General features: G+C 44.2%; 2 protein-coding genes across 4 annotated transcripts in view; one reads left to right on the top strand and one right to left on the bottom strand.

The window, feature by feature from the left end:
• Positions 1 to 22,334, top strand: part of rftn2 (raftlin family member 2) — a 62,692-nt gene extending 40,358 nt beyond the window's left edge. For 2 of the 3 annotated variants that reach the window (XM_067987797.1, XM_067987796.1), the window contains 4 exons: positions 1,708 to 1,829; positions 8,491 to 8,594; positions 13,507 to 13,591; positions 16,987 to 19,054. In XM_067987797.1, the coding sequence (XP_067843898.1) occupies positions 1,708 to 1,829; positions 8,491 to 8,594; positions 13,507 to 13,591; positions 16,987 to 17,253 (578 nt within the window). In that variant the 3' untranslated portion in view covers positions 17,254 to 19,054. Of the gene's footprint in view, positions 1 to 1,707; positions 1,830 to 8,490; positions 8,595 to 13,506; positions 13,592 to 16,986; positions 19,055 to 22,218 lie in introns of those variants that run through there. The other variant, XM_067987798.1, reaches the window with a different exon arrangement.
• Positions 22,335 to 22,433: 99 nt separating this feature from the next.
• mob4 (MOB family member 4, phocein) lies at positions 22,434 to 24,905 on the bottom strand. The gene is given in 6 exon segments (XM_067988181.1): positions 22,434 to 22,742; positions 22,745 to 22,766; positions 22,850 to 22,968; positions 23,325 to 23,397; positions 23,705 to 23,786; positions 24,853 to 24,905. Coding segments are annotated over 6 exon segments (438 nt in total). The 3' UTR covers positions 22,434 to 22,653.
• Between the last annotated feature and the right edge of the window lie 2,872 nt (positions 24,906 to 27,777).

The following is a 27,777-nucleotide window of genomic DNA, read 5'->3' as shown; positions in this document are numbered from 1 at the left end:
GTAGCTACTTTATAAAAGTTATGCATTGTTTAAAGACTGATTTTTTTTTACCATTCCATCCTGGTCAATGATAATGAAATGCAACATTTCCATTCGTCACAGTTTGATCTATAGCAGACAATTATGGCAGATGTGTGACTGACAACCTAACAGAGGGATGTTATAAACCCTATTTCGGAGGTCCCTAAAAGGGTGTTGCCAGTATTGCAAACAGAAAACCATTCCATTATTGTGCACCTTCTACTTGCTATTCCAACAGTGAGATTGGATGAAGCTTGGGAGCATGCTACCTGCCTATGATTCCAACTGATGATGAAGCTTAAGACCAAGTAGGAGCAAAGTATTGGGCAAAAAATGTTAAATTGTCAACTACCATGTCATGTATCACCTGTCATCTGTCTCTAAGTCTAATGCTAAACTTTTATTTTACGAAGCAGATTTCCATTATTTTTAAAAGGAATACTCCACGACACAGTTGTATAATGACATTCTGGAATGCATCTTGTTTAAAGTTAACCAACTAGATTAACTTTCTCTATAACTTACTCATTTCAATAACTGGAATATAAAAGGCAAGTTCTTAAAATAATACAGGGCAAATCTGCATATATATTCGGTTTGGAAATTGTCAGGAGCTCAGAAACCAAAAAAACTAAGTAAAAAAAGGGGAAGAAATACAGAAATGTATTTTTATAAGTAGTACTAGAGGATAAGAACATTATATGCTATGAGATAATAAATCTATTCTGGCATCTTGAAAAACGTACATTAGTTATTAAGCGACATTAGTTCCACTGTCTAAAGATGGTATCACAGCCAATAATCATTATCCCTGTATCTAGAAACATGAAGATCACCTTGAATATGTAAAAGATCATTTTAATAACATTTCTGCAGGAATAATTACTGTAATATTAGGTTTATGCACCATGGGTGTGTTTCCAAATTGAATTTGATAACTTTTGGCAATGTGGAAGTAGTGGCCAAAGGTGAGTGCAACAGAGTTAAGAATCGATGGGCAGTGAAGGTTAAATGTTTACCTCCAGACTGCAAGAACAAAAAAACGAGTACACAGTAGAGTCCTATTCCTATAAGCCTTGTGTAACGAGTAATATTTTGGTACAGTTAGCACAATCATTGTAAACTATACTGGCAATTTTGGAGGACACATAAAATTGATTTATGAACCCCATTTATGCACAACTTTTTTAAGTGCAAGGGTGTTGGGGAAATCGGATATTTGTTAACACATCTTAATGCAAAGCAGATTTTGTAACATGTCAGATAACAACTTTTGTCCAAAGACCAGAAAATGTGTGGCTCAGTAGACTTTTGATTTTGTGGTATTTTCCATGCTCTTGAATTCATACTGCCTAACACTCACTTCTGTTTCTCAGCTGAGCCACCAGGTATGCCACCTCATGGTGGTGGAGTATCTCACTAAGGGTAACAAAATGTGTGCTAATTCATCTTGTACCACTGCAACCATTTATTGTATTTCTGTTAGTACATATATTGCATTAGCATCAACAGTAGAAGGGAATTTGGCTCAGGGTGAAGACTGCTTAGAGGTAGATGCCATAGATGGTGGAAGGGGACAATATAGTTTCAAAAACAACAAAAATGGACTTTAGGAAGATGAAGGAAAAAAGTTAGAAATGCATTGTGTTTATCTATATTGCTTTATACATTCACTTTTAATTCTAGGAGATTATTTATCCAAGTCTGTGGACGGTATGTTTATTTATGAAGCGCATCATTTGGAGACAGTTGAGTCAAGCAAAATACCAAATGATGCAATAGTTGTTGAACAATGGACTGTCATTGAGGTAAGATGGTCTCCTATTTCCGTTCAGAATTTAACCTTTAATATGTTTCCAAAATATTTATGATGTAGAAACTTATGTTTAGACACTTTCTTCCTTGTTGATTTTCTTTTAGAAGTACACCTCACTTGGTTACTTTCTAAATATACAACAGTGTTATTCCTTACAAATCAGAGCTGTCTGCTACCTAAAGTGACAATTCCGTTCATTATGAACTCTGCACTCACTTGAATGTGCACACATGCAAACATACACATTGAACAGAAAATAGTAGATTATTCATTGTTTGGTATGGTTATTGTTTTAATTAATATGTATTTAGATACTATTGATAAGACACTCCATGCAGCTGAGGAAATCAGAGGATAACTATCTTAAAAGCACCCTACCTTACAAAAAACTTTAGTGCATTGGTCAAGGTGCAGGGAAGAGCAACAAGAATGATTGCAGGAACTAGTACTTTAATTTAAAACTCACAGAACTGTTTTTATTGAAGAAAAGAAGATAGAGAAGAGACATGATCCTTTTTCAAAATCTTGAGAGGATATGATAATGTAAATTCAAATACGTTATTTAGTTTGCACATTGAGAATTGAACTAGTCGCATGGGGACACATTTAAAGAGCTTGATTTAACTGGGGGGGGTGGGGGGAAGAGTCAGGAATTAATTTTTGAGAACTTTTTCTCAGATGATTAAATAGATATAGTACATTCCATGTTGCACAGAAAGGACCAGGCTTCATGGATCTTTTTCTCATTCCTTACTTTCTTATCAAGTTTTGGTCCACTTAAGAACAGTGGGTTTAGAAGACGTTAGTTGTTCCAAATGCTTTTCATAAAGTGGAAGATCTTGGATGTTCATCCAGGGTTACCCATTATCGGAAATGTGAAAATCATATGTACATGTACAATAAGAACAGAGTGGCCATTGTCCCATTCCTAACACTACAGCAAAATCCTTTTCCACAGATAATATCTAGCAGTTTTATTTTGAAGGCAAGTATTTATAGATGACCTAAGGAGGTTACTTCTCAGTCTGTTTCGCTCAGTTGCTAGATTTTCTTTGTTTCTGAGACAACATTTCTGCACTATCAAGGGAGACAAATTGAATCTTCAGCAGGAACTTTATGCCTATGCTCCTCTGGTTTTATATTGGGCCACTGTAATATTGTCTATCCACAGAAGCACTGGGCTCGATTTTGCGATCGCGTTTCCGGCGGGTTCCCAGCGGGGTGGCCCCGAAAATCCCGATATCCGGTCACGTGACCGGATCGCGACGAAATCCCGGCCACTTCCGGGTACCGCGCTGACGTGCGGGGCTGCGCGCGCAAGCCCCGCTGGTGGGAATCCCGCAGGCAATTAAAGCCAGCGGGGTTCCACTTGAGAGTACTTACCTTGCTCGTTGTGGTCAGTTAATGAGCTGAAGCAGCTGTCAAAAGAGGAAGTGTGGGATTTTAGGTTCAAGGCAGTGAGTTTCACACACTGGGGGAAACAGTCCCTTTCCAACCAGGCGTGTTGCAGCCAGCAGCCTGTGGCAGGTGCCAAGGTGCGCTCCACGGGGGAGAGCCCTCACCCACGCAGGAGGCCACCGCGTCACATAGGGCAACCCCTGCCCTCCACCACCCCCCGCCAAGCCAGAGGACAGACCGACACGAAACCGCAGCCCCAGTCCGAGGACCCACCCACCTACCCTGCACAACCCCTCAGACCAACACCTGCCAGATGGGTGGTGCATTGACATCGTCGGAGGACGAACAGGATGACCAGCCCCAGCAGCCTCGCAGTCCACGCCGTCCGCCTCGGAGACGTGGGGCCCCCCAACACGGTGCTGCGGCACACCCACCTGCACAGCAGGAGGGAGGGCAACCGCAGAGAGAGATGCGTCGCAGGAGGCACTACCCTCCGCACAGGGTGTACAGAGCGAGGCTCAGCTTCATGGACCTCTCAGAGGAGCAGTGCATACGGAGGCTCAGAGTCAATCGCCAGGTAGTCGCCGACATCTGCAGCCTCCTTAACGACGAGCTGCTCCCTGATGGACCAAGCAGCATCTTCCTACCTGTCGCCGTCAAAGTCACCACTGCCCTCAACTTCTTCGCATCCGGTTCCTTCCAGGGTGCCACCGGGGACATCACCGGGGTCTGTCAGTCCTCTGCACACAAGTGCATAAGGCAGGTCACCGATGGGTTGTTCCGCAGGGCCTCGCACTACATCAACTTCGCCATGGACGAGCGCAGCCAGATGGAGAGGGCGGTTGGATTCCATGCCATGGCCAGCTTCCCACGGGTGCAGGGTGTAATCGACTGCACCCACATCGCAATACGGGCACCTCCGCATGAGCCAGGGCTGTTCATCAACAGGAAGGGGTATCACTCCATGAACGCCCAGCTCATCTGTGACCACCGCCAGAGATTCCTACACGTGTGCGCCAGATACCCCGGCAGCTGCCACGATGCCTTCGTCCTCAGGGAGTCCGCCGTCCCGCCCATCCTGCAGGCACCCAACGCCGGCAACGGCTGGCTCCTCGGCGACAAGGGGTATCCCCTACACACGTGGCTCATGACACCTCTGAGGAACCCCATCACCGAGCCGGAGCGTCGGTACAATGACAGCCACACTGCTACCAGGTCTACAATTGAGCAGACCATAGGGCTTCTCAAGATGCGCTTCAGGTGCCTTGATCGTTCTGGGGGAGCGCTCCAATACACACCATTCAGAGTGGGACGAATCATAGTTGTCTGCTGTGCCCTGCACAACATGGCCCAACAGAGGGGGGTGCCGCTGGAGGAGGCCCCATCCACACCCGCCACCCACATTGAGGAAGGCGAGGGCGAGGAGGAGGAGGAGGAGGAGGCGGAGGAGGAGGAGGCGCCAGAGGATGTTGGACGACCCATGCGCCGAGCCACGACTCACCGGGATGGTCGCCGGGCCAGGGAGGCACTCATACGTCAACGGTTCTCCTAGAGTCAGACACTGCGAGGCGCTCGCATCTCCTCACCTGCACATGCGAGTGGCCATACCAGCCCCCTCCACTGAAGAGTGCTGCCAGTAATCGTGCACCCACAGCAGTGTGCCCAATGGGTGGCAGCAGGTGTTCGCCGTCATGATGGCCTCCACGGAACGCACCTATTGCACAAGCCGCGGAAGAATGGACGAGAGGTGGCAGGAGTGGTGAGAATAGAGTATTTAATATCTCGAATGTGACATTATATAAAAAAAAGTACAAATTAATAAACACCCTGGTGTATTCCCTTTGTGATTATAAGGCCTTTGCAATTCTTTTCCGGGAACCCCTACATGGTGCTACCCCTGTGGCTCCAGCAGAGGTAGTGGCAGGTTGCTCGTCTTCTTGCCTTGACCGGGTAGATGCTTTTGGCGGACGGCCCCTGGGTTTCGGTGCCCGTGACGGCACCTCCACAGACTGCTCCTCCTGCACCGGGGCAGGGGCAGACTCGGCCACCTGGAGAGGAGGCACCATTGCGGGTACTGGTTGAGAGGTGGGCGACGGGTGGGACGTGGGGGCGCCTTGAGAAGCGTCCCCGCTTCCATGTCCCCAGTCACCATCATCCCTCTCTTGGCCTCGGCCCACATCACCCCTTCCACCCTGCTGGACGGCAGTTTGGATGGCATGTGTGAGGCCTTGCAAGGCCACCCCTAGTGTATCCCTCAGCCTGTTGATGGCGTCGGAATGTTGCTCACCCTGAATCCGTACAGACGTTGTCAGGGCCTGCATGGACTCGATCTGGAGCTGTGCGTGACGCTCGAGGGAGGCCAGCCTGTCCTCCACCGCAGACAGTCCCGCACCTACCCGCGACACTGTGTCGCCGGTACCCTCCTGTGCCTGCGCCACCAATGCCCACATGCAGGAGTTGGACTCCTCCATCGCCTGCGCTATTGTGGACAATGCGCGCGGCACCTCTGCCAGTACCTCAGCAATTAGCTGGTGGCCCTCGACGACTCTCCTTTTCACTGGTGGCCCCCTGGGTTCAGCATCTGGGTCCGGCTGAGCAGAGCCTGGAGATGAGTGCTCCCTCCGTCGAGGACCCTCCGCGGCTGCCCCTGCCACCAGGGTCTGCTCATGCTCACTCGTGCGCGGTGACTCACCAAGTGCTACCCCAACTAGTTGGCGAGGGGGACCCACCGAGGTGCGTGTCTCTGCGCTGGTGGATGGTTGGCTCTGATGTGACGATGCACCCTCAGAGACCGCCATGTCCTCTGAGGAATCGCCCTCCACGATCGCTTCACACAAAGACGGACCTGCAAGAGAACAGAGGGCACTTTGAGGCATGTGGACCAACTTGACAGTGCGCCTGATGGCAGGTGATGATACGGTAACTCGCGATCATGGGTGTTGAGTGTCAGCTTTCCCTTACCGGCCGTTTCGGCAGCGACACACTCGCCATCGGCCACCGACAGGCAATGTCGCGTGCGGGCGAGGTCAAGCGCCTCCACCTCGGCGTCGGTGAGCTCCACCACTTGCGGCGGCCCACCTCCGGTGCGTGCCCTTTCCCTATTGTTCTTGCTTCTCTTCTCCTGTGAAGGCAAAACACAGATGTGTGAGTGGGTGCATATTGCATCGTGAGACGCATCGAGCATCAGTGTGATTGGGTTGAGCGTGGCGCGGATGGATGGGAGGATGCGTGGGCCACGTGCCCATCCCATTGCATGGGGATTGGGGTGTGTGGTAGTGTTCGGGTGGGGTCAGGGACGGTGGGTACTTGCGTGCACGGCGAGGATGGTGAATGAGTGGCTGTGAGGATTGCTGATGGAGCGCAGTGGTGGCTGTGCAGGAGGGTTTGTGATCTGTTTGGCGTGATGGTGGGGACGGGATGTGGGAGGGTGCGTTGGTGTACTCACCTTGCCAGACCTAGTCAGGTCATTGAAGCGCTTGCGGCACTGCTCCCAAGTCCTTGGGGTGTTGCCCCTGCTGCTCACCTCCGCCGCCACCTCTGCCCATGCCTTCCTGGTTGCGGCGGCAGGGAACTTGCGTCCATCTTCTGGGAAGAGCGTTTCCCTCCTCCTCCTCACGCCCTCCAGCATCAGCTGCAGTGCCAGGTCTGAAAAACGGGGCGCAGCCTTTCCCCTTTGCTGAGCCATCGTCTCAAACCGCTTGCTTGTAGCAGGAGGGGCTTTGGGAGACTGCCCCTTTAACTGGAGCTCCTACATCGCGTCGACGGTACTGCGCATGCGCAGCCGGCCGGCACGCAGCTGGGGAGCGGAGAACCCGGAAGCAGGGCTTAATCAGTTCAATTATCCCGCGATCGCGTGGGGGACGCACACGATTAGCCGTCCGCGTTTTCCACGCTCCCGGAGGACCACCCGCTGGGAACCCGCAGGCCTGCTAAATTCGAGCCCACTGTATCTGAGGCTGGAATTGCTACAGATACAGTGATCTAATATTGAGTTCCAACTTCGCTATGTATCATGTCCTGAGGCCAGGTCCCTAAAATCTACCATCCTGAAGATAAACTCTACAAGGAAGGCATCATTATTGATAGTCAGAGGTCGGGACACTTGTGAAGAGCAGATCTAGTTTTGTATGTTTGGAAGAACATTGTGGCAGCACATTAAATAACAAGCTCAAAAAATCTTTAAACCTTAAACTTCTGAAGAACGCAACCATCACCTGTTCAAGGAACTTGAAGTATTTTCATTGTAACTTTACTGCCTGTTCTCAACACTGCTTGCTGACTCCAGATATCCAAGAATTGGATCACCGACCAACCGAATCAATACCTGACTCTGTTAACTGAAATTTCTCCATGTAAATGTTTGTACTATATGAAAGACTGCCTGTAACCGGATGATGTGTGGAGAAATAAGTCACCAAGGTAAAGGTAGACATGTAACCCTTTTAGCCAAAAATGCAGAATAACCACCAGCAGATTTACTCATAGCAAGAAATTACCATTCCATGTATTTGGTTTCCTCCATGGGAACCGAGAGTTGGGCCAAACATTCTGTTCTGGATACTAAAAAAGGGCCTTGTCTTATTAGTAAAGATTTTAGTACTGTTTTGTGCCAATACAGTTTGTGCGCACTGGTCACTAATTTTCTCTTTTAGTCCTGACGATCTGATTTTGTTAGGTGCACTGTCACGGAGTTGAAGGTATTGGTAGCCAGCAGGGATAAAGCAAATATTGTCAGCTTGGCTCAATGGTAGCATTCTTACCTCTTAGTCAGTAGGTCATGGATTCAAGCCCCACCGCAGGACTGAAGCACACTTGCAGTACTGAAGGAATGCTGCATTGTCAGAGGCATTGGGGTTGAAGTTGGACATGGGCAGGGACGCAAAACAAGCGGTATCACATTGGCCGCCTGTTATAGGCTTCCATTGACTTCGGTAGAACAACAGGCATGTGGGATAACAGTCGGCCAAACTGGTTAGGGAGGAGATTTAATTAATTTACTTGTGTTCAAGGGTAGTGGAAGCAAATTCAGTAGTAACTTTCAAAAGGGAATTAGATATATACTTGAAAAGGAAAAATTTGCAGGACTATGGGGAAAGAGCAGGGGAATGGGGCTTATCGGATAGATCTTTCACAGGCACAGTGGGCCAAATGACTTCCTTCTATGCTGCAAGATTCTATGATTCTATGTTTTTTCAACTTATCTTTGAATTATTTTGATAATTCATTGTTAGTCATAGCTTTATTTCTTATTATAGGGTTGTGAAGTAAAGACTGATTATGGTCCTTTGCTGCATACACTGGCAGAATTTGGATGGCTGGTTACTTGTGTGCTAGCCACACCTATCATTCGCCATGACAGGTAATACAGTTTCTTAGACAATTGTTTTAATGTCCTGTTGAAGTATTTTTTACAATTTATATTTGAAAATATTTATGCTCATTAAGGTAAAGTATGTCAATATTGTGAATAGAACACTTTTCCACTTTAAACACACAGTGACAGCTTCAAACTCTTCCAGATCCAGGCCCAGGCCCACCTCTGTACCAGCCCACAAAAATGAGGGACACTTATTTTTCACTGCATATCTGTCTTGTTCTCAAGTAAAGGGACCAGGCAACAAGCAGGTTGCTTTTGGACAATAATAGTTTACATTTCAAGAACTAAATAGTTAGGTGCATTTCAGAGGACCAAAAAGAGCTCATCTTCCCCAGATTCCACCTCCACCATCCAGTGGTGACTGCCTTTATCAGTGATATTGAAATTTCAGAGAGGAAAATGCATCTGGTAGTTTTGAAGTGAATGGGATTGTGTCTCATTGCATGCATGGTTAAGGACAATTATCAAGGAGGCTGTGTTCTTGACTTTGAGTCCCATAGTTCCTTCCATTGCTCAACCTCAGGTACCTACCATTGAATCTCTAACTAAGAATGTAATTTGTGTCTCCCTCAAGATTTAGAGATATGGTTTTCTTGGGAAATTGGAATGTTTAAGGACTTAAATGTGCATAAATTATTACTCACAAGGACCATATGAGTACCAGCACTGCCATTACTACATTGTTCCAGAAAGACAGGGGACTTTTGACCCTTTCTGACTTCAGCATTCTGAATTCATTTATGCTAAAAATAAAATTTCAGAATGGTAACGCTCTCTGGGCAGTACAACCAGAGCACTGATTTGAAACCATCAAACTCAGGGATGTACATTTTCACAGGAGGATCAGAGAATCTCACAGGAGATACCCAAGGTTCAGTATGGAAGAGGATCATTAGCCTTAGCTATTAAGTGCTCGCTCATGGTAACTGCAATTCTGCAAAATCAGGAGATGGTGGATGATTGTTTTTCACAAACCCCTCCCAGGACTCTGCCAAAGCAGTGATTCAGGAAATCCTTGGTAAAGTGGCTGGAAGAAATACTTGTTACAACTAATGCAATCCTTCACAGGGGCCTACTTGTAGATCTGATGGGGTATGGTCAAACTGCCATGTACTTGATCAGTTAACTTCTGTGACCTTACTCCCCTCAAAACAGCAAAATATTTACATCTACATATTTTAATCCAATATGCCTATTGGTAGATTAATTCATAGAATCATGGAAAGGTTACAGCATGGAAGGAGGCCATTTGGCCCATTGAGTCCGCGCCGGCTCTATGCAAGAGCAATCCAGCTAGTCCCACTCCCCCGCTCTATCCCCGTAGCCCTCCAATTTTTTTCCTTCCAAGTACTTATCCATTTCCCTTTTGAAGGCCATGATTGAATCTGCCTCCACCACCCCCTTGGGCAGTGCATTCCAGATCCTAACCACACGCTGTGTAAAAAAGTTTTTCCTCATGTCACCTTTGGTTCTTTTGCCAATCACCTTAAATCTATGTCCTCTGGCTCTTGACCCTTCCATCAATGGAAATAGTTTCTGTCTATCTACTCTGTCTAGACCCTTCATGATTTTGAATACCTCTATCAAATCTCCTCGCAACCGTCTCTGTTCCAAGGAGAACAACCCCAGCTTCTCCAGTATTTCCACATAACTAAAGCCCCTCATCCCTGGAATCATTCTAGTAAATCTCTTCTGCACCCTTTCTAAGACCTTCACATCTTTCCTGAAGTGTGCCCAGAACTGGACACAATACTCCAGTTGTGGCCGAACCAGTGTTTCATAAAGGTTCATCATGACTTCCATATTTTTGTACTCTATGCCTCTATTTATAAAGCCCAGGATCCCATATGCTTTTTTAACCTCTTTCTCAACCTGCACTGCCACCTTCAACAATTTGTGCACATATACACCCAGATCTCTCGGTTCCTCTACCCCATTTAGAGTTGTGCCCTCTAGTTTATATTGCCTCTCCTCGTCCTTCCTACCAAAATGTATCACTTCACATTTTTCTGAGTTAAATTTCATCTGCCACGTGTCCGCCCATGCCACCAGCCTGTCTGTATCCCCTTGAAGTCCATCACTATCCTCCTCACTGTTTACTACCCTTCCAAGTTTTGTGTTATCTGCAAATTTTGAAATTGTGCCCTGTACACCCAAGTCCAAGTCATTAATATATATCAAGAAAAGCAGTGGTCCCATCACCAACCTCTGGGGAACACCACTGTACACCTCCCTCCAGTCCAAAAAACAACCGTTCACCATTACTCTCTGTTTCCTGTCATTTAGCCATTTCTGTATCCATGTTGCCACTGCCGCCTTTATTCCATGGGCCGCAATCTTGATGGTAAGCCTACCATGCAGCACTTTATCAAACGCCTTTTGAAAGTCCATATACACCACGTCAACTGCATTGCCCTCATCTACCCTCTCTGTTACCTCATCAAAACCTCTATCAGGTTAGTTAAACACGATTTGCCTTTAACAATTCCGTGCTGGCTTTCCCTAATCAATTCACACTCGTCCAAGTGACTGATAATTCTATCCCGGATTATCGTTGCTAAAAGTTTCCCCACCACTGAGGTTAAACTGACTGGCCTATAGTTGCTGGATTTATCCTTACACCCTTTTTTGAACAAGGGTGTAACATTTGCAATTCTCCAGTCCTCTGCACCACCCCCGTATCTACGGATGTTTGGAAGATTATGAACAGTACCTCCACAATTTGCATCCTTACTTCCCTCAACAACCTAGGATGCATCTCATCTGGACCAGGGACTTATCTACTTTAAGTACAACTAGCCTTTCTAGTACCTCTTCTTTATCAATTTTTAGCCCATCCAGTATCTCAACTATATCTTCCTTTGCTGAGATTGTGGCAACATCTTCTTCCTTGGTAAAGACAGATGCAAAGTACTCATTTAGTACCTCGGCCATCCCCTCTGCCTCCATGAGTAGATCTCCTTTATGGTCCCTAATGGGCCCCACCCCTCCTCTTACCACCCGTTTACTGTTTACATGCCTGTAGAAGACTTTTGGATTGCCTTTTATGTTGGCCGCCAGTCTATTCTCATACTCTCTTTTTGCCCCTCTTATTTCCTTTTCCACTTCCCCTCTGAACTTTCTATATTCTGCCTGGTTCTCACGAGTGTTATCAACCCAATATCTGTCATACGCCCCTTTTTTTCGTTTCATCTTACTCACTCTCTCTGTCATCCAGGGAGCTCTGGCTTTAGTTGCCCTATCTTTTTACCTCGTGGGAATGTGCCTCGACTGTACCCGAACCATCTCCTCTAGATTTGTCTGCCATTCTTTGATTCCAATTTACCCAGGCCAGATCTGTTCTCATCCCATTGAAATTGGCCCTCCTCCAATTGAATATTTTTACTTTTGAGTGGTCCATGTCCTTTTCCATAGCTATTCTAAACCTTATGATACTATGATCACTGCTCCCTAAATGCTCCCCCACTGACACTTACTCCACTTGGCCCACCTCATTCCCTAGAACCAAGTCCAGCAATGCCTCCTTCCTTGTTGGGCCAGAAACGTACTGGTTAAGAAAGTTATCCTGAATACATCTCAAAAATTCCTCCCCTTCTGTGCCCCTTATATTATTATTGTTATCCCAGTCTATATTAGGATAGTTGAAGTCCCCAGTTATCACTACTCTATAGCTTTTGCACCTCTCTGTAATTTCCCTGTAAATTTGCTCCTCTGTATCCTTCCCATTAGTTGGTGGCCTGTAGAATACACCCAATAGTGTAATGGCACCTTTTTTATTTCTTAACTCTAACCAAGTAGATTCTGTCCGTGACCCCTCCAGGACATCCTTTCTCTCCAGTACTGCAATATTCTCCTTAATCAATACTGCCCCCTCCTTTCTTTCCTTCCCTATCTTTCCTGAACACCTTGTATCCAGGAATATTTAGTACCCAATCCTGCCCTTTTTTGAGCCAGGTCTCCGTTATCGCCACAACATCGTATTCCCATGTGGCTATTTGCGCCTGCAGCTCACCAACCTTGTTTACCATGCTTTGTGCACATGCACTGCAAACCAGTCTTAGACTTTCTTGTACTCTCTCTTAGTCTGATCCCACCTAATACTGTACTATTACTTGCTCCAGTGCTATCTTTCTCTCCCGATTCTTTGTGACCCTTGTTTCTCCTTTCCAGCGCTACATCCTGGTGCCCATCCCCCAGCCAAATTAGTTTAAACCCCCCCCCCCCCCCCCCCCCACACAGCACTAGCGAACCTCCCCATGAGGACATTGGTCTCAGCTCTGTTGAGGTGCAACCCGTCCGGCCTATACAGGTCCCACCTTCCCCAGAACTGGTCCCAATGCCCCAGGAATCTAAAGCCCTCCTTCCTGCACCATCTCTCCAGCCATGCATTCATCTGCTCTATCCTCCTATTTCTAAACTCACAAGCGCGTGGCACCGGGAGTAACCCGGAGATTACTATCTTTGAGGTCTTGCTACTTAATTTCTTTCCAAACTCCTTAAAATCTGCCTGGAGGACCTCATCCCTCTTTCTACCTTTATCGTTGATACCGATATGGACCACGACCTCTGGCTGTTCACCCTCCCCCCCCCACCCCCCCACCCCCAGAATGTTCTGCAGCCACTCAGTGACATCCTTGACCCTGGCACCAGGGAGGCAACATACCATCCTGGAGTCACGTCTGCGGCCGCAGAAACACCTGTCTGCTCCCCTAACTATAGAATCCCCTATCACTATTGCTTTCTCCTCCCCCCACTCTTTTCAGCAGAGCTGTCCATGGTGCTGTGGGCTTGGCTCTGGCTGCACTCCTCAAAGGAACCCTCTCCCTCACCAGTATTACTGTTGCTACAGTAATTCAGATCTTTATCCAATATCACATATGTTTCATGTTTACAGTGAAGGAAATTTTGCAACAAAACAAGTGATATTCTTACAGAGACCTGCCGCACCTAACCTTGATCTGCATCTAGAAACAGTAGAGGTAGGTTAAATTAAAGTTAACTTCAGGATACCGCAGTATTTTAGATGTAGAATGTTATTTCTTGCGATCTTCATTGTCTTAATACTTCAAAATTGTTGATCAGTACACATGAACTGTACCTTCCCAATGACTGTAACACGACGTAGGAAATCTTAATGTCAATTCTGGAGAGGAACAATCTGAGTTTGTATAAGTTACTTGGACATTGAAGTGTACTGAGGGTGCAGGAATTGAATGTGATATTGGCTCAGGTTTTGCTGTGGCAGGGCATCTAACGGTGCCTTCCGTTAGTTAGACTTGCTCTTGCATGTTTAGGTTTTTTAATTTTTTGCATGGCAAGTTGCTGACAGTGCAAGCTGATAACGTTGCAGTGAGGGAAACAGCATCTGGGACCTGAGTGAACAGGGCAAGCAACTGTGTATCTCCTTAAGCAATTAGATTGAAAGATTATAAAATTAACAGCGCAAGGACTGAGAAGGAAGTGTAAATTAGTTTGGGTGAATTCAATGTCAAATCAGGTACAGAAAGAGAAATAAAGAGAGGGAAAGATTGGATTAAGAGAGAGAAAAAAGACACAGAAAGGAAAAGTAAAAAAAAATTAATTTAAAATTTAACATTGTTAAAATCTCCAACAACAATTAAAACCTGAAGGATTGAGACTCCACACTTGTAATAGTTAATTTTCAGTGCCAGAGAAGTTGATTGGCAGTAATTAAGACTTATCATGTCATTAAAAGGGTACTTAGACTGGAATGGACAAGACTTAACTTTCTGTGGCGAGTTTAGTTTGTATCTACCATGCAAATACAGCAACTTCATGACATTCAATGCATTTCAATTGTGACTCAGACAGTGAGATGCCATTTTCGCAAAGCTAACATCGGAGTGGTGCATCTTGGACAGCAGCTTTTGGATATCTGCGTTTAACCATGCATCTGCCCCACGCCTGAAGTTTCTGTAGCATTTGCACATAAATAACAGCAAGCGCCATTAGCCTCACGTTATTTTGACAGCAAAATCTGGGCCATTAGGCAATGTAGACATTGTAGTCATTGTTCTGCTTTCAGTTGTTCTGGGTTCAAGCCACACTCCATTGGCTTGAGCACATAATCCAGTTTGAGACTTCAGTGGGGAATGCTGCACTGTCAGCTGCTGTTTTTTAGATACGACGTTAAACTGAGACCCCCTCTGCCCTCTCCTGTGGATGTAAAAGATCCCATGGCACTATTCAAAGAGGAGCAGGGGAGTTCTCCCCGGTGTCCTGACCAATATTTATCCCTCAACTAATATCACAAAAACAGATTATCTAGTCATTTATCTCATTGCTGTTCGTGGAATCTTCTTGTGTGCAAATTGGCAGCTGCATTTCCCAACATTGCAACTGTGACTACACTTCAAAGGTACTTCATTGGCTATGAAGTGCTTTGGGATGTCCTGAGGTCATGAAAGGCACTATATAAATGCAAGTTCTTTTCTTCTTCCTTTTCATAGTGTGAGAAGCTTAGCTTTGATGTAAGACCAGATTATGCATTAACGTATTGTCTGTACCATTCCTCTGAGCAAAAACAATTTGGAAGTGTTATTCAGTAAAAGTGTTATCTCTGTGTAAAGTATCTAGAAATTTATTGTTGGCACTCTGATTAATTGTGAATATTCTGTGATTCTGCACATACTGCATCATTTTATTGACTGGTTTTCTTGCCCTGTTAATTCTGGTTAGTTGAAGGAGACAGTACAAAGGGTGCAATGGATTTCAGTTCAATTTCTGTGTTTTTGCAGGTTTTTTTCAGTACAGTAGTATTTCCTATTTCACACTGAATGACACTAGATTGAAAACAAAATCTATAATACATTAAAAATGGTGAGTGGGTTCAGAATGCCAAAGGTACTGCACCTGTAGGTGGCGCCATCAACTAAATATTATGAGTCAATTTGGAAACAATGAGGTACCACCTAACGTAACGTCAAAGCCCAAATGGGACCTTCAGTGAATCATCAAAACAAGCAGTAAAAGTGGCAGGACAGTAAATGTCAGTAGAAGCCCATCTTTAGTGGAAAAGAAAGCAACCAAATATGGACAGCTGCAGATAGAGGAAAAAAATCCTTTCCCCGCCTTCCCCACCAAGCAAGTTTCTGTCGCTCATCCCATGGTAGATAATGACTGCAAGACAGCGAATCCAAGTCGGCAGCAATTATGTTAGAGGCTGAAACCCTGAAGAAGTACTGGAATTGCCAGAATTTGATTGAAGCAAAGAGCAAAGAAAATCCTCCTACCCAATACCTCCACCCACCGCCCCCGCCCCTGCCACCGCCAACTGAGTTTAGAACCACACTGAGAAAGAATTGTGGACCCCTCCAGCAGTAATTCATGGATTGCACTAAACCCACCCCCTCCCCCCACTTACATAAATTGTCATTCATTCACGGATGGCTGCATCTTCCAACCCACTTGATGCCAAGCCTTCCCCCCACTGTCTGTAGTTCCCTTTCAGAAGCTACCTCTACTTCGCTTAATTTCCCCTTTTGCAGTAACCCTCCCTCTGCGACTGCATTTCCCATCCAATGCAGTTCCTCCCCCCTGCCTTGTGCTCTCCTCCCCTGTTGGCTGGCTGTCCCATACCTCAACCCCTCTACCCCCACTGTTCTGAATTCCCGTTCCTCAGAATTTGCCCGTCCCCCATCACCCATGCTGACTGAATTTTTGGCCATTGGTCATAAAAGGAAGGAGTCTCACACTCAGTAAACATGTTACATTTGCTGAAAGTGAGTGGTAAGTTGCTGTTCAATTCCACATCTACCCAGAGTGATAAGATATGGGTTTGTGCCCACGATTCTCAACACAGAAAACTCCCACTCATGGCTGTGTTGTCTTGGGGAGGCACATGGCAAAGTCTGAACATGAGAAGGAAGAGAAAATCCAAAGGCAAGCCATGCTGAGCTGCCATTAGAATCAAAGAAATGACAGCACAGTGGAGGCCATTTGGGCCATCGTTGCCATACTCAACTCGACCTTCTATTGCCCTCCCCCCGCATCCTTTTATATTCATCCTTTTCAATTCCCTATTAAATGGTGTGTTAGACTCCACCTACATGTCATTCCTTGCAACCAGATCAAGCTAAATATTGGCAAAAGCCTAAGAACAGATCACCTGTTCACCCTTCTGAATGGGAAACCGTGCATGCTGAGAGAGATAGGAGAGGAATACATTAACAGTGGATGAAGAGAGCAAATGTTTAAAGTGTTTAGGTTGAAAATGTATCTTTAAGGTCAGTTCTGTGATTTCCCAAAAGATTGTATGAAAATTCAGTCTCTTTTGGTTTAAATGCCTACAATAAAACATTTTTCAGTATTCTTTCTACTTGTACAAGCCACATTATTGAGACTTACCTTACAGAAAAAATCTACTCGGCAAGCAAAAATTAATGAAAAAAGCAGAAACTGGAACAGAAATGTAGGTGTGAACACTGGTAAAAATAAGCCCACGGAAGCAGAGTCTGCTGCAGATTCTTGTACTACTTCAGAGGGAAACTTCTGGATCAAAGAGCCATCCCATCAATATGGAGGCTTTTCAGGGATGCTTAACACTGATAATGTTCTCAGAGACTTTGATGATGGGCAGCTGGATCAAGAGGAAGATGCACCCCAGGTTACCTGCATATGACACTGTTCAATTCTATTATTACATACAAAAGATAACAGTAGAAAGAAAGACAATCATGCTTTCTAGAGTATGCTTTGATTGACAATAGCTAATAGCTTTGTGGGATATATGAAAAGATTTTTATTTTCAAACGGAAAACTGTGTTTGAAAATGTGCCTTTTTTTTACTTTTCTATAATCTTACAGCTGACACATCAACAAATATTTCAGGCTCTCTGGATCTATGCACATAGGTCCAGACCTCTTTAACAAAGCATAACTGTCTATTACAATTTGCTGTTAAAAATAACTTCACCCGTTGATTTTAAATGACAATTTATTCAGTAAAACTATTCACAAGAAAGGGAATGTGTAGATATCTATAGATATTTATATTTTACTTTACAATTTTCAAGTGATATTTTTATTACTTTTTCTATTTGTATCATGTGTGTGCTAATGTTTTAAGTTAAATTTTACCTCTTTTCCTGTCATTTCTGTTAGTATAATTCTGGGATTGGTTTTTAAATTCATATAGTTCAAGAATATGTTCATATAAAACAGTGCAATCTCTCCATTTTCTAAAGGAATCAAGAGCGCTGTTCAGTCAAAGTAATGGTAGTTACCCTGCCAAATAATGTATGAATGGTAATGAATTGTAGAAAAAAATAACCTTTAGCTCTGTTCTTTTTGCATCAGCTAAACATACAGATGGGATTATCAACTTGTAATGCACTGAGAGCTATTTAATAATAATCAGTCTGGTACTGGTGTCAATGCAAAATTCTCTCAATTAACTTATTCATTTCTTCAACTCATCCAGAGAATAAAAGAAATTCTTATGGTTGATATATATAACAAACCATTGTATCAACTTACGCATTGAGTACGATTTCATCTGAGATACTCAGCTGAATTATGCGTTCACTTTGAATCACAATAGAACCTCTCATTCATGGTTCTGCACAATGGTCAATCATCATACTCAAACATAGAAGAACATGTCTACAAGTAACGATGATCCATTGTTTCAGCCAGAAAAATAATTCCGATTTCACTTCTGATATAAGCACGTGGTTTAGTACCACATCGACCCTAATTACATGATACCGAAGTGGGAGCCATCCATGTGTCCACCAGTAAATCAACAGTGCCTACTTTCTTTAATTAACTAAAATAAAATTGAGAAACCCCTGGCACCTCCTGGTGGCTGGCTACAGGATGCACTGGCAGTAGCTGCGTGCCACCTTTCCTGGCTGGAGCTTTCCGGCCAGGCAGATGAAGAAAAATACACAAAAATGGAGATTCTAACCAAAATGCTCCAACATAAATAATTTTTAAAAAAATCTTTGTCATGTTTGAAACACTCCTTAGGAAACATTACAAAAACATCATTTTTAGTGGTATTAAGTATATACTTGCATATGTATGCATAAACATGTTAATTTGCATTATTGAATTCTTGAAAGGTTTTAACTGTTTGTACAATACCCTTTAGAAAAATGGTTAAATGGGTTTTATGAATATAGATGCATATCACTTTGTTAGTATGAAAGACTGCAATGGAAGAGAGTAGGTGAAGCTGAAACTTCTTCGATTTTGTATTGTTTGTTTGATGTTACAGAAGGAAACAATGTGGTTATGTCAAATCATATTATAATATGAATTACGGGTATTTGGGAGTGAGTGATAAAGCTGGAGTTTAGTCTTGGAGTTCAGATGATATGATCAAAGCCCTGCAATTAAAACACAGCCTTCCATTATTTTTTGTATATATATCGTGCTTTTAATGGAATTAAAATAATACACCACAGTACATAGAAGACTCAGTAGTGATTCTGACATCAAATCTGCACAGTGACCACCTCAAGCAATTGATTGACAGAAGCGTTCAATAGAAGATTCACTTTGCAGTTGGGAACCAAAATTACAATGCTGTTGTGACCGTAGTTATTAGGAGCATGTATTATAAGCATTATCTGAAGTGTTTTTTTTAATGATTATATACTATAACTCTTCACAATATTGTTTTAAAGGACATGTTAGTTGCCCTAACATGGTGTTTCTTAATGTAGCTCATTGTTATTTTCATGTTATGTCATTTTACAGTGTTATTTCCATGTTATGTCATTTTTACACAGTGTGTTCTATTTACATATTCAGTGGAGAGTCCAAATAAATATTCTGACATTTTTAAATAAAGTATTTACTTATTTAAGTAGAAATGACAAAGTAAATTAAAACTTCAGCAAGTTCTGCAAAACATTACAATGATTAGGTGCTATTGAATATACATTTTATAATTTGTACATGTAAATCAGAAAATAGAAAGCCGTAAAATATTACTGAATATGCATGTGTGCACTTCGTTGAATAATTTAAAAATATAGAATTTATATTCCCATTTTCACTACCAACGTAATAGTACAGTAATTGTTGAGTTCTAAAAGTAGACATTCTAGACTCAATGGCCCTAATATTTTCGGGGAGGCGGAGAGGGTGTGGGGGACATGTCTGCGACAGGAAAACCCAGAAATGCCAGGTCAAATGTCCTGCCAAATTTAATGGCATTGTTATTTCCATGTTACGTCATTTTTACACAGTGTGTCTATTTACAGGACCTCATTGGCAATTTTTTTTACTCTGCTGGGGACTGTTCCCGGCAATCGGAGAAGATCGAGGCATGGTGGGGGTGGGGGGGGGTGCTCGGAGAGAGGCAAAGATCGTGGGGAGGTTGGAGGATCGTGGTGGGGGGCTGATCGCGGGGGGTTGTGATGATCACGGGGGTGCCAGAAAACCCGTGGGGGTCTGAAGATCGCGGGAGGGTCTGAAGATCACGGGGGGGTCTGAAGATCGCAGGTGGTCAGAAGATCACGGGGGTTCAGAAGATCACGGGGGGGTCTGAAGATCGCAGGTGGTCAGAAGATCGCGGGAGGGTCTGAAGATCACCGGGGGTTCAGACGATCGCAGGGGGGGTCTGAAGATCGTGGGGTTCGGAAGATCATGGCGGGGGGTCTGACGATCGCAGGGGGACCGAAGATCGCAGGGGACTGAAGATCGCCAGGGGGGTCAGACAATTGCGGGGGGGGGGGGGGTCTGAAGATCATGGGGTTCGGAAGATCAAGGTGGGCCTGATGATCGCGGCAAAAGATTTGCTTGAGGGGCCGAGGAGAAGCACTCCTGCTCCTTGTAGCCTACAAGCAGTGCTGGAATATCACTTATCTGCTTGATCCGGCTGCTCCTGCCTCCCTTTAGCTTCAGGGTTTCCCGGGCCCTGGGAAACCCGGACCACAGCCGTTAAATTCAAATGGTTCCCAAAGTCTGAGAAACAGAGCCTTATTTAAATATTATAATTACAGACCCGCCTCTCCAGAGCAGGTTACTCGGACGCCCCCAAATGCACTGCAGTTAAACTGGATGTAGACGTGTGTTGAAACGTAACACTATACCAATGCACTAACACACTCAGACCAGTATCACAAAGGGAAAAGTTTTACTTTAATTGACTTGTGTACAAGGGAAGCTGTATTCTGAACAACGGTCAGAACAACCTCTTCACTGAACAAAGGAAACAGTTCACATTTATACAGTTTAATTAGCAATGCCCACCTGTCATAGAATATGGGTGTACATGTACATTCTTTATTGGTTCAGGTAGTTGGTCAATCAAGTAGTGAGCCTGCCCCCTCTGGATGTCCATAGCTCATTCATATATGGGCACGTAGGCCTCGTAGGCCTGAGAACACTATCCTCCCTACATTCTAAAGCTGGTTATCAGGGCTGATGTCAGTCTCAAGGCCACATGGCCTCTCAAGAAACTGTATTCTCATTATATTTTATAGTCAGCAATACTCTTATCTGCTCGGGGGGGGGGGGGGGGGGGAGGTGCAGACTGTACCAAGCACCCGCACAGCCAACTTAATTATCAACATACCAAGGCTTAAACGTAATTACACAATTGTGTCTTTCTGTGTGTGTGTGCTGTAGCTACCCCATTATGGGAGCCAAGGAGTTAACATTGGTCAAATATCCATCGTGCATTTCTTCTTTACTATGGTCAAGTAATTGTTCATGCATTTCTACATTAACATGGTCAAGTATCTCTATGCATTTCTACACGTGTTTGCGGCAGGTTGGGGCGTCGCCCGTCGTAGGGGGGTTAAAATACCCCTTAATGTGTGTGAAAATAAAGTCATTCAGTTTAACGTTATTTAAAATTTTCAGCTTATCCATTACAAATAATAGAATTTTTTTACAGGTTATTCTTTCCCTGAACTTATGCAGATCTCCAAGGACCACACATGAATTGTGGCCCAGAGTGCAAATGACCTGCTCCCAGAGCTCCATCAGTGTTACACTGGAGTGGGCCACTGGAAGGTGCAAGGGAGTGACCCACTAATTAATTATTCCCTGATTTTCCTTTTACCACCCCACCCTCACGCACACACGCACAGGGAGGTGCCTGGCTTCTACTTGATGTCTCTCCAGAGCAATGCAACTGCAATTAGCAAGTCAACAGTGACAAACTACTGGCACAACCCTTCATCTCACCACTCCGTGGTGTCATACATTGAAGCTCCAATAATCTACACTGCCCACCCATTTTTAAACACCTGTAAGCTGTTTCCAAAAGCACCATGTAGTCATCAGTGAACTCCCATTGTATCTGTGCACCACGACAGAATGAGATGCTTTTTCCAGAATAGTTCTCTTTCTCTTGTCTATGGCAGATCAGACCTTGACTTCTGTACAACCTATCTGCAGTGGCTAATTCCCAATATTTCAATACCAGAAAATATGCCCTTTTTGTTTTGGATTATTTGTCGCCAGAATTTATCTTCTCCATTGCACATTCCTTATTGAAAGGAAAGACCGAAATCTGCCCAAAGGTCTCTGTCAAATGCCAATCTATAACCAGCTGTGAGGAATTGCTAAATAGCAGCCTAGACTAACGGATTCTTCATTTTCCCTCTCTCGATCCCTGTAGGGAAGTGTGTGGCTTTCATTCAGTGTTTCCCCATGGTGGCACAGCTGAGTGCAGGGACTCACCATTTTGGGAATCAAAGGTATGAATATATAGCCTATCAGTCCCAGTCTGTTCTCTCTCCCGTACCCCACTGTAATTAAAATGCAGTCCATCCATTAAATATTTTTGAAACACATTAATAAATTGATTGTTTTTATTATCCAATGTTAAGTTTGCATGAGTTTTGAATAAAAACAAGACTGCCCTTGGACCAGTTGAGTGCATGAAGTAGCAATAACTTAAGGTATATTTGCATGTAAAGATGAAAGCAAGAATTATTAATGTTATATACAAAACATACACAATCTCAGACAAGAGACGAGTTTCCGTACATGATTTAACTTGTCTACACATATTCATATACATTTATGTGAACAATGTAGTTCACATCATGCCTCACTCTGCTGCAGGTGAATTTTGCAATTCTTCTTCCAAAATGGGTACAATTAGATTATCTTTAGACATCAAATTGTAATTCACGACGTACGGTGACATACAAAAGTTTCATTCTGCAAAAACAAATAAAACATAAAAATATAATGAAAGAATAAAAACAAAATAACCAAGAATTTCAGTACAAGTAAATGCTTGCCTTATATTCATCGAATATCTGCCGATAATGAAAGTAGGCGTGTGAAAATATTCCGTAGATCCTTCGGCAAACTGAACTTAATTTAGCTGCAGAAGACTCTTTAATGCTAACCCAGGAAGAAAACAATAACCGTAAACAGTGATAAAAAGATACCAATAAAATAAGTGGAAACAAATGTATGTAGTGCATTGAGTACCCAGTGCACACTAACGCTCAATTGTGCTTTTAAGAGTTGAATTAAATATCAATATAAGGAGAGAGAGTTTTGTCATCTTATCACAGAGTGCCTCCACCACTAAGACAGGGAACACCAAACATTCACCTCATCTTACATGATTTCAGTTGATTAACCGTAGCAACTTTGACAACATTCATCACGGAGGAGTCAATCTTCCAGCTACAGAAAGGCACATGGAAGGGGGAGCAAGTGGAAAAGGAAATATGTAAAATATCAATTATAAACTTTACCTGCTGAGAAAATATTTATTGCTGTTTAAAAGGCATGCAGCACCATCCAGTGTATGCCTGGTGTAGTCTTTGGTAGGGCACTAGAATATTAAAGTAAATGTTATTAATTTTAAAAATGAATATTAAAATTGAATTAATAAGCTGATAATTCAGAGCAAAAAGCCTATTCTAGCATTAGTTTTTGGTAATCAATACAGAAGCCAAAGTCAACAATGTCCATTACTGCATTTTTATACTTTATTATTAACAGTTACAACTGTAAAGTAAATACTTCAAGAATTAATTAGTTGAGGCTAGAGTTCTAAAACATATCATTACACTGCATAAGTACATACTACATCAGGCATCGAACTTAGTTGGTCTATACAATAGGCACAAAAATCATGCCTTATGGGCAGCACATAGAAATATCCACTGTTCTGTAGCAGTCATCTGAATACATGCATCAGGATGGCACTCACTGTTCAGTGATTTTTTTAATGCAATTAATTGTACAATGTTACATATACATTCTTCATTCAACCGTACTTCACTAATCATAAGTCATCTAAATAATAATTGCTTCTTGGAGATCTTCCACAGAAACTGTAGAAAGTGAATATGGAAAGATTTAACCTAGATGGTGGGTGGTGCTGTAATATGGGATGATATATGATGAAAGAATAAAGACTACCACACATGATTGTATACATGATAAATTCTTCATGTAGGTTGTAACAAGGATGATTCCAAACGGAAAGCCAGGATCCTTTCCACATTCGTTAAATGGAAAATCAAATGAAAGGGCACGTGGGGCAGCATTTTTCTACTCCTGAGCATCCTTCAAACCCATTAACATAGCTGTACAAATTCATTCTACAACCTTCATTTTTAGAAGCATTTATTCTGGAAGACCACAGTGCTCTTGGTTCTAATTTCAGCACTATGGGTGAGCAAATTACATGCCCTGTGAGCGGAGCTGTCCTATCTTCTCGATCATGAGGACTGGTATTTTCCAAGAAGAAACCACAATGGACTATGTGAGGAAGTTACCGCCAATCACTGGCCATGTACTGATTTCCTGCAATCCACAAGTTTAAGAAGGAATTCAAACGTAACAATATGCATATCAAACTGTTGTTCTGTTACTGCATGACCAGTAGTTCAGGTATTTGGCTAGCATCCACGTTGTCTCTATCCTATGGCATTCTGGTACTTGACTTATTGGCTGGTCTACTCCACTTTGTTATATTATCAGCAAGGAGGACAAGAACTCCCAAAAGAAATCAGAATGCATTACTCATACAGAAGCTACTGCTAAACTCAGGCAAGTGGTATTCAAAGATACTGCAAGAACGCTAAAGGATGTTCTACTTACAAAATCTACTGGGCAAAACTGACATTGTTATTTGTCTGCATCTGCTCATTGGATAAGTATTATATCCATTTAAGCTCCTTTATGTATTTGGGGATTACATGTAAATTCTTGCTAATGTTGCTAAAATATAGAAATATTATGCACAGTAAATTAAAGTTGAAAAATAGGTACCTGACGTTTCACTGCAAGACCATTCAGCTCCAGACAAAACTGTCTGAGATACAGAAACATTTATAATGTATTAATATACAGATATCTATTAAAAAGTCCAAAAGCATAAGAAATAGGAGCAGGAGAAGGCCATACGACCCCTTAAACCTGCTCCACTATTCAATAAGATCATGGCTGATCATCAACCTCAACTCCACTTTCCTGCCCGATCCCCATACCCTTTGATTCCCTGAGAGTCCAAAAATCTATCAGTCTCAGCTTTGAATATACTCAACAACTGAGCATCCACAGCCTCTGGGGTAGAGAATTCCAAAGATTCATAACTCTCTGAAGAAATTCCTCCTCATCTCAGTCCTAAATGGCTGACCTCTTGTCCTGAGACTATGCCCTCTAGTTCTAGACTCTCCAGCCAGGGGAAACAACCTCTCAGTCTCCTCCCTGTCAAGCCCCCACAGAATCTTATATGTTTCAATGAGATCACCTCTCATTCTTCTAAACTCCAGGGAGTATAGGCCCATTCTACTCAATCTTTCCTCATAGGACAACCCTCTCATCCCAGGAATCAATCCAGTGAACCTAGGCTAACATATTATTGCCTTCCTAATTGCTTACTGTACCTGCATGTTAACTTTCTGTGATTCATGTACAAGGATCCACAAGTCCCTCTGAATACCAATCTTTCTTAATCTCTCTTAAAAAATATTCTGCTTTTCTATTCTTCCTACCAAAGTGGATAATTTCACATTTCCCCACATTATACTCCATCCGCCACCTTCTCGTCCACTCACTTAACCTGTCTATATCCCTTTGCAGGTCAGAAATGGGGATGTTCGCTGATGATTGCACAGTGTTCAGTTCCATTCGCAACCCCTCAGATAACGAAGCAGTCAGTGCCTGCATGCAGCAAGACCTGGACAACATCCAGGCTTGGGCTGATAAGTGGCAAGTAACATTCACGCCAGACAAGTGCCAGGCAATGACCATCTCCAACAAGAGAGAGTCTAACCACTTCCCCTTGACATTCAACGGCATTACCATCGCCGAATCCTCCACCATCAACATCCTGGGGGTCACCATTGACCAGAAACTTAACTGGACCAGCCATATAAATACTGTGGCTACAAGACCAGGTCAGAGGCTGGGTATTCTGCGGCGAGTAACTCACCTCCTGACTCCCCGAAGCCTTTCCACCATCTACAAAGCACAAGTCAGGAGTTTGATGGAATACTCTCCACTTGCCTGGATGAGTGCAGCTCCAACAACACTCAAGAAGCTCAACACCATCCAGGACAAAGCAGCCCGCTTGATTGGCACCCCATCCACCGTCCTAAACATTCACTCCCTTCACCACCGGCGCACTATGGCTGCAGTGTGCACCATCCACAGGATGCACTGCAGCAACTCGCCAAGGCTTCTTCGACAGCACCTCCCAAACCCACGACCTCTACCACCTGGAAGGACAAGAGCAGCAGGCACATGGGAACAACACCACCTGCACGTTCCCCCCCGAAGTCACACACCATCCCGACTTGGAAATATATTGCCGTTCCTTCATCGTCGCTGGGTCAAAATCCTGGAACTCCCTAACAGCACTGAGGGAGAACCTTCACCACACGGACTGCAGCGGTTCAAGAAGGCGGCTCACCACCACCTTCTCAAGGGCAATTAGGGATGGGCAATAAATGCTGGCCTCGCCAGCGACGCCCGCATCCCATGAATGAATACAAAAAAGCCTCTTTGCATCCTCCTCACAGCTTACTTTCCCACCTAGCTTTGTATCGTCAGCAAACTTGGATACATTACACTTGGTCCCCTCATTTAGGTCATTGATATATACTGTAAACGGCTGAGCCCAAGCACTGATACAGCATCCCCCTAGTTACAACTTGCCAATCCGAAAATGACCCTTTTATTCCTACTCTTTGTTTTCTGTGCATTAACCAATCCTCAATCCATGCTAATATATTACCTCCAATCCCATGAGCCCTAGTCCTGTGTAACAACCTCTTTAGCAGCAATTGGATTGTTTTTGTCTCTTTTTAAATCTCTCTTGCCATTCGGCCCATTGTGCCTCTGCCAGCTCTTTGAAAAAAGTATCCAATTAGTCTCATTCATAGGAACAGGTGTAAGTAATTTAGCCCCTTGAGCCTGTTCCACCATTCAATGAGATCATGGCTGATCTGTAACCTAACTCCATATATCTGCTTTCGCTTCATATCCCTCCTGAAGGTGTTGGTTTCTTGCTGGGGGTATGGATCCACAAGTGGCAAATTACTCTTCAGTACCTCACCAAGTGTTCACTATTCGTTTGTGAGCCCAATCTGAGCATCATGGCCATACCCAATCCTGTCTGTGCATAAAGTCCTGACACATGCATTTCCAGTAGGAGTCACTGGATACCAATGAGCAGGATTTTCTCATCTCTAACCCTGGGTGCTGAAGTCAAATATACATCAACACCCAGTTGAGATCAACTAACTCAGCAAAAACGAGGGAGCTTCCTGCTCCATATGATGCAACTATTCAATGGATAAATTAATTGAGCCGTTTGGGGAGCCCTGCAATTTTAGATTTTAACACTTTGAAGAGAAGAAATATGTCCCCCCCCCTACCCCGGTGTGATGCTCTGTTTCCCCCCCCCCCCCCCCCCGGGTGTGATGCTCTGTTTCCCCCCCCCCCCCCCGGGTGTGATGCTCTGTCCCCCCCCCCCCCCCCCCCCGGGTGTGATGCTCTGTCCCCCCCGGGTGTGATGCTCTGTTTCCCCCCCCCCCCCCCCCGGGTGTGATGCCCTGTTCCCCCCCCCCCCCCCCGGGTGTGATGCTCTGTCCCCCCCCCCCCCCCGGGTGTGATGCTCTGTCCCCCCCCCCCCCGGGTGTGATGCTCTGTCCCCCCCCCCCCCCCGGGTGTGATGCTCTGTCCCCCCCCCCCCGGA

This window comes from Heptranchias perlo, chromosome 7 (genome assembly GCF_035084215.1).
Source record: "Heptranchias perlo isolate sHepPer1 chromosome 7, sHepPer1.hap1, whole genome shotgun sequence".
NCBI lineage: Eukaryota > Metazoa > Chordata > Chondrichthyes > Hexanchiformes > Hexanchidae > Heptranchias > Heptranchias perlo.
Note: the sequence above shows the minus strand (reverse complement) of the source record. Positions and strands in the feature narration are given on the sequence as shown.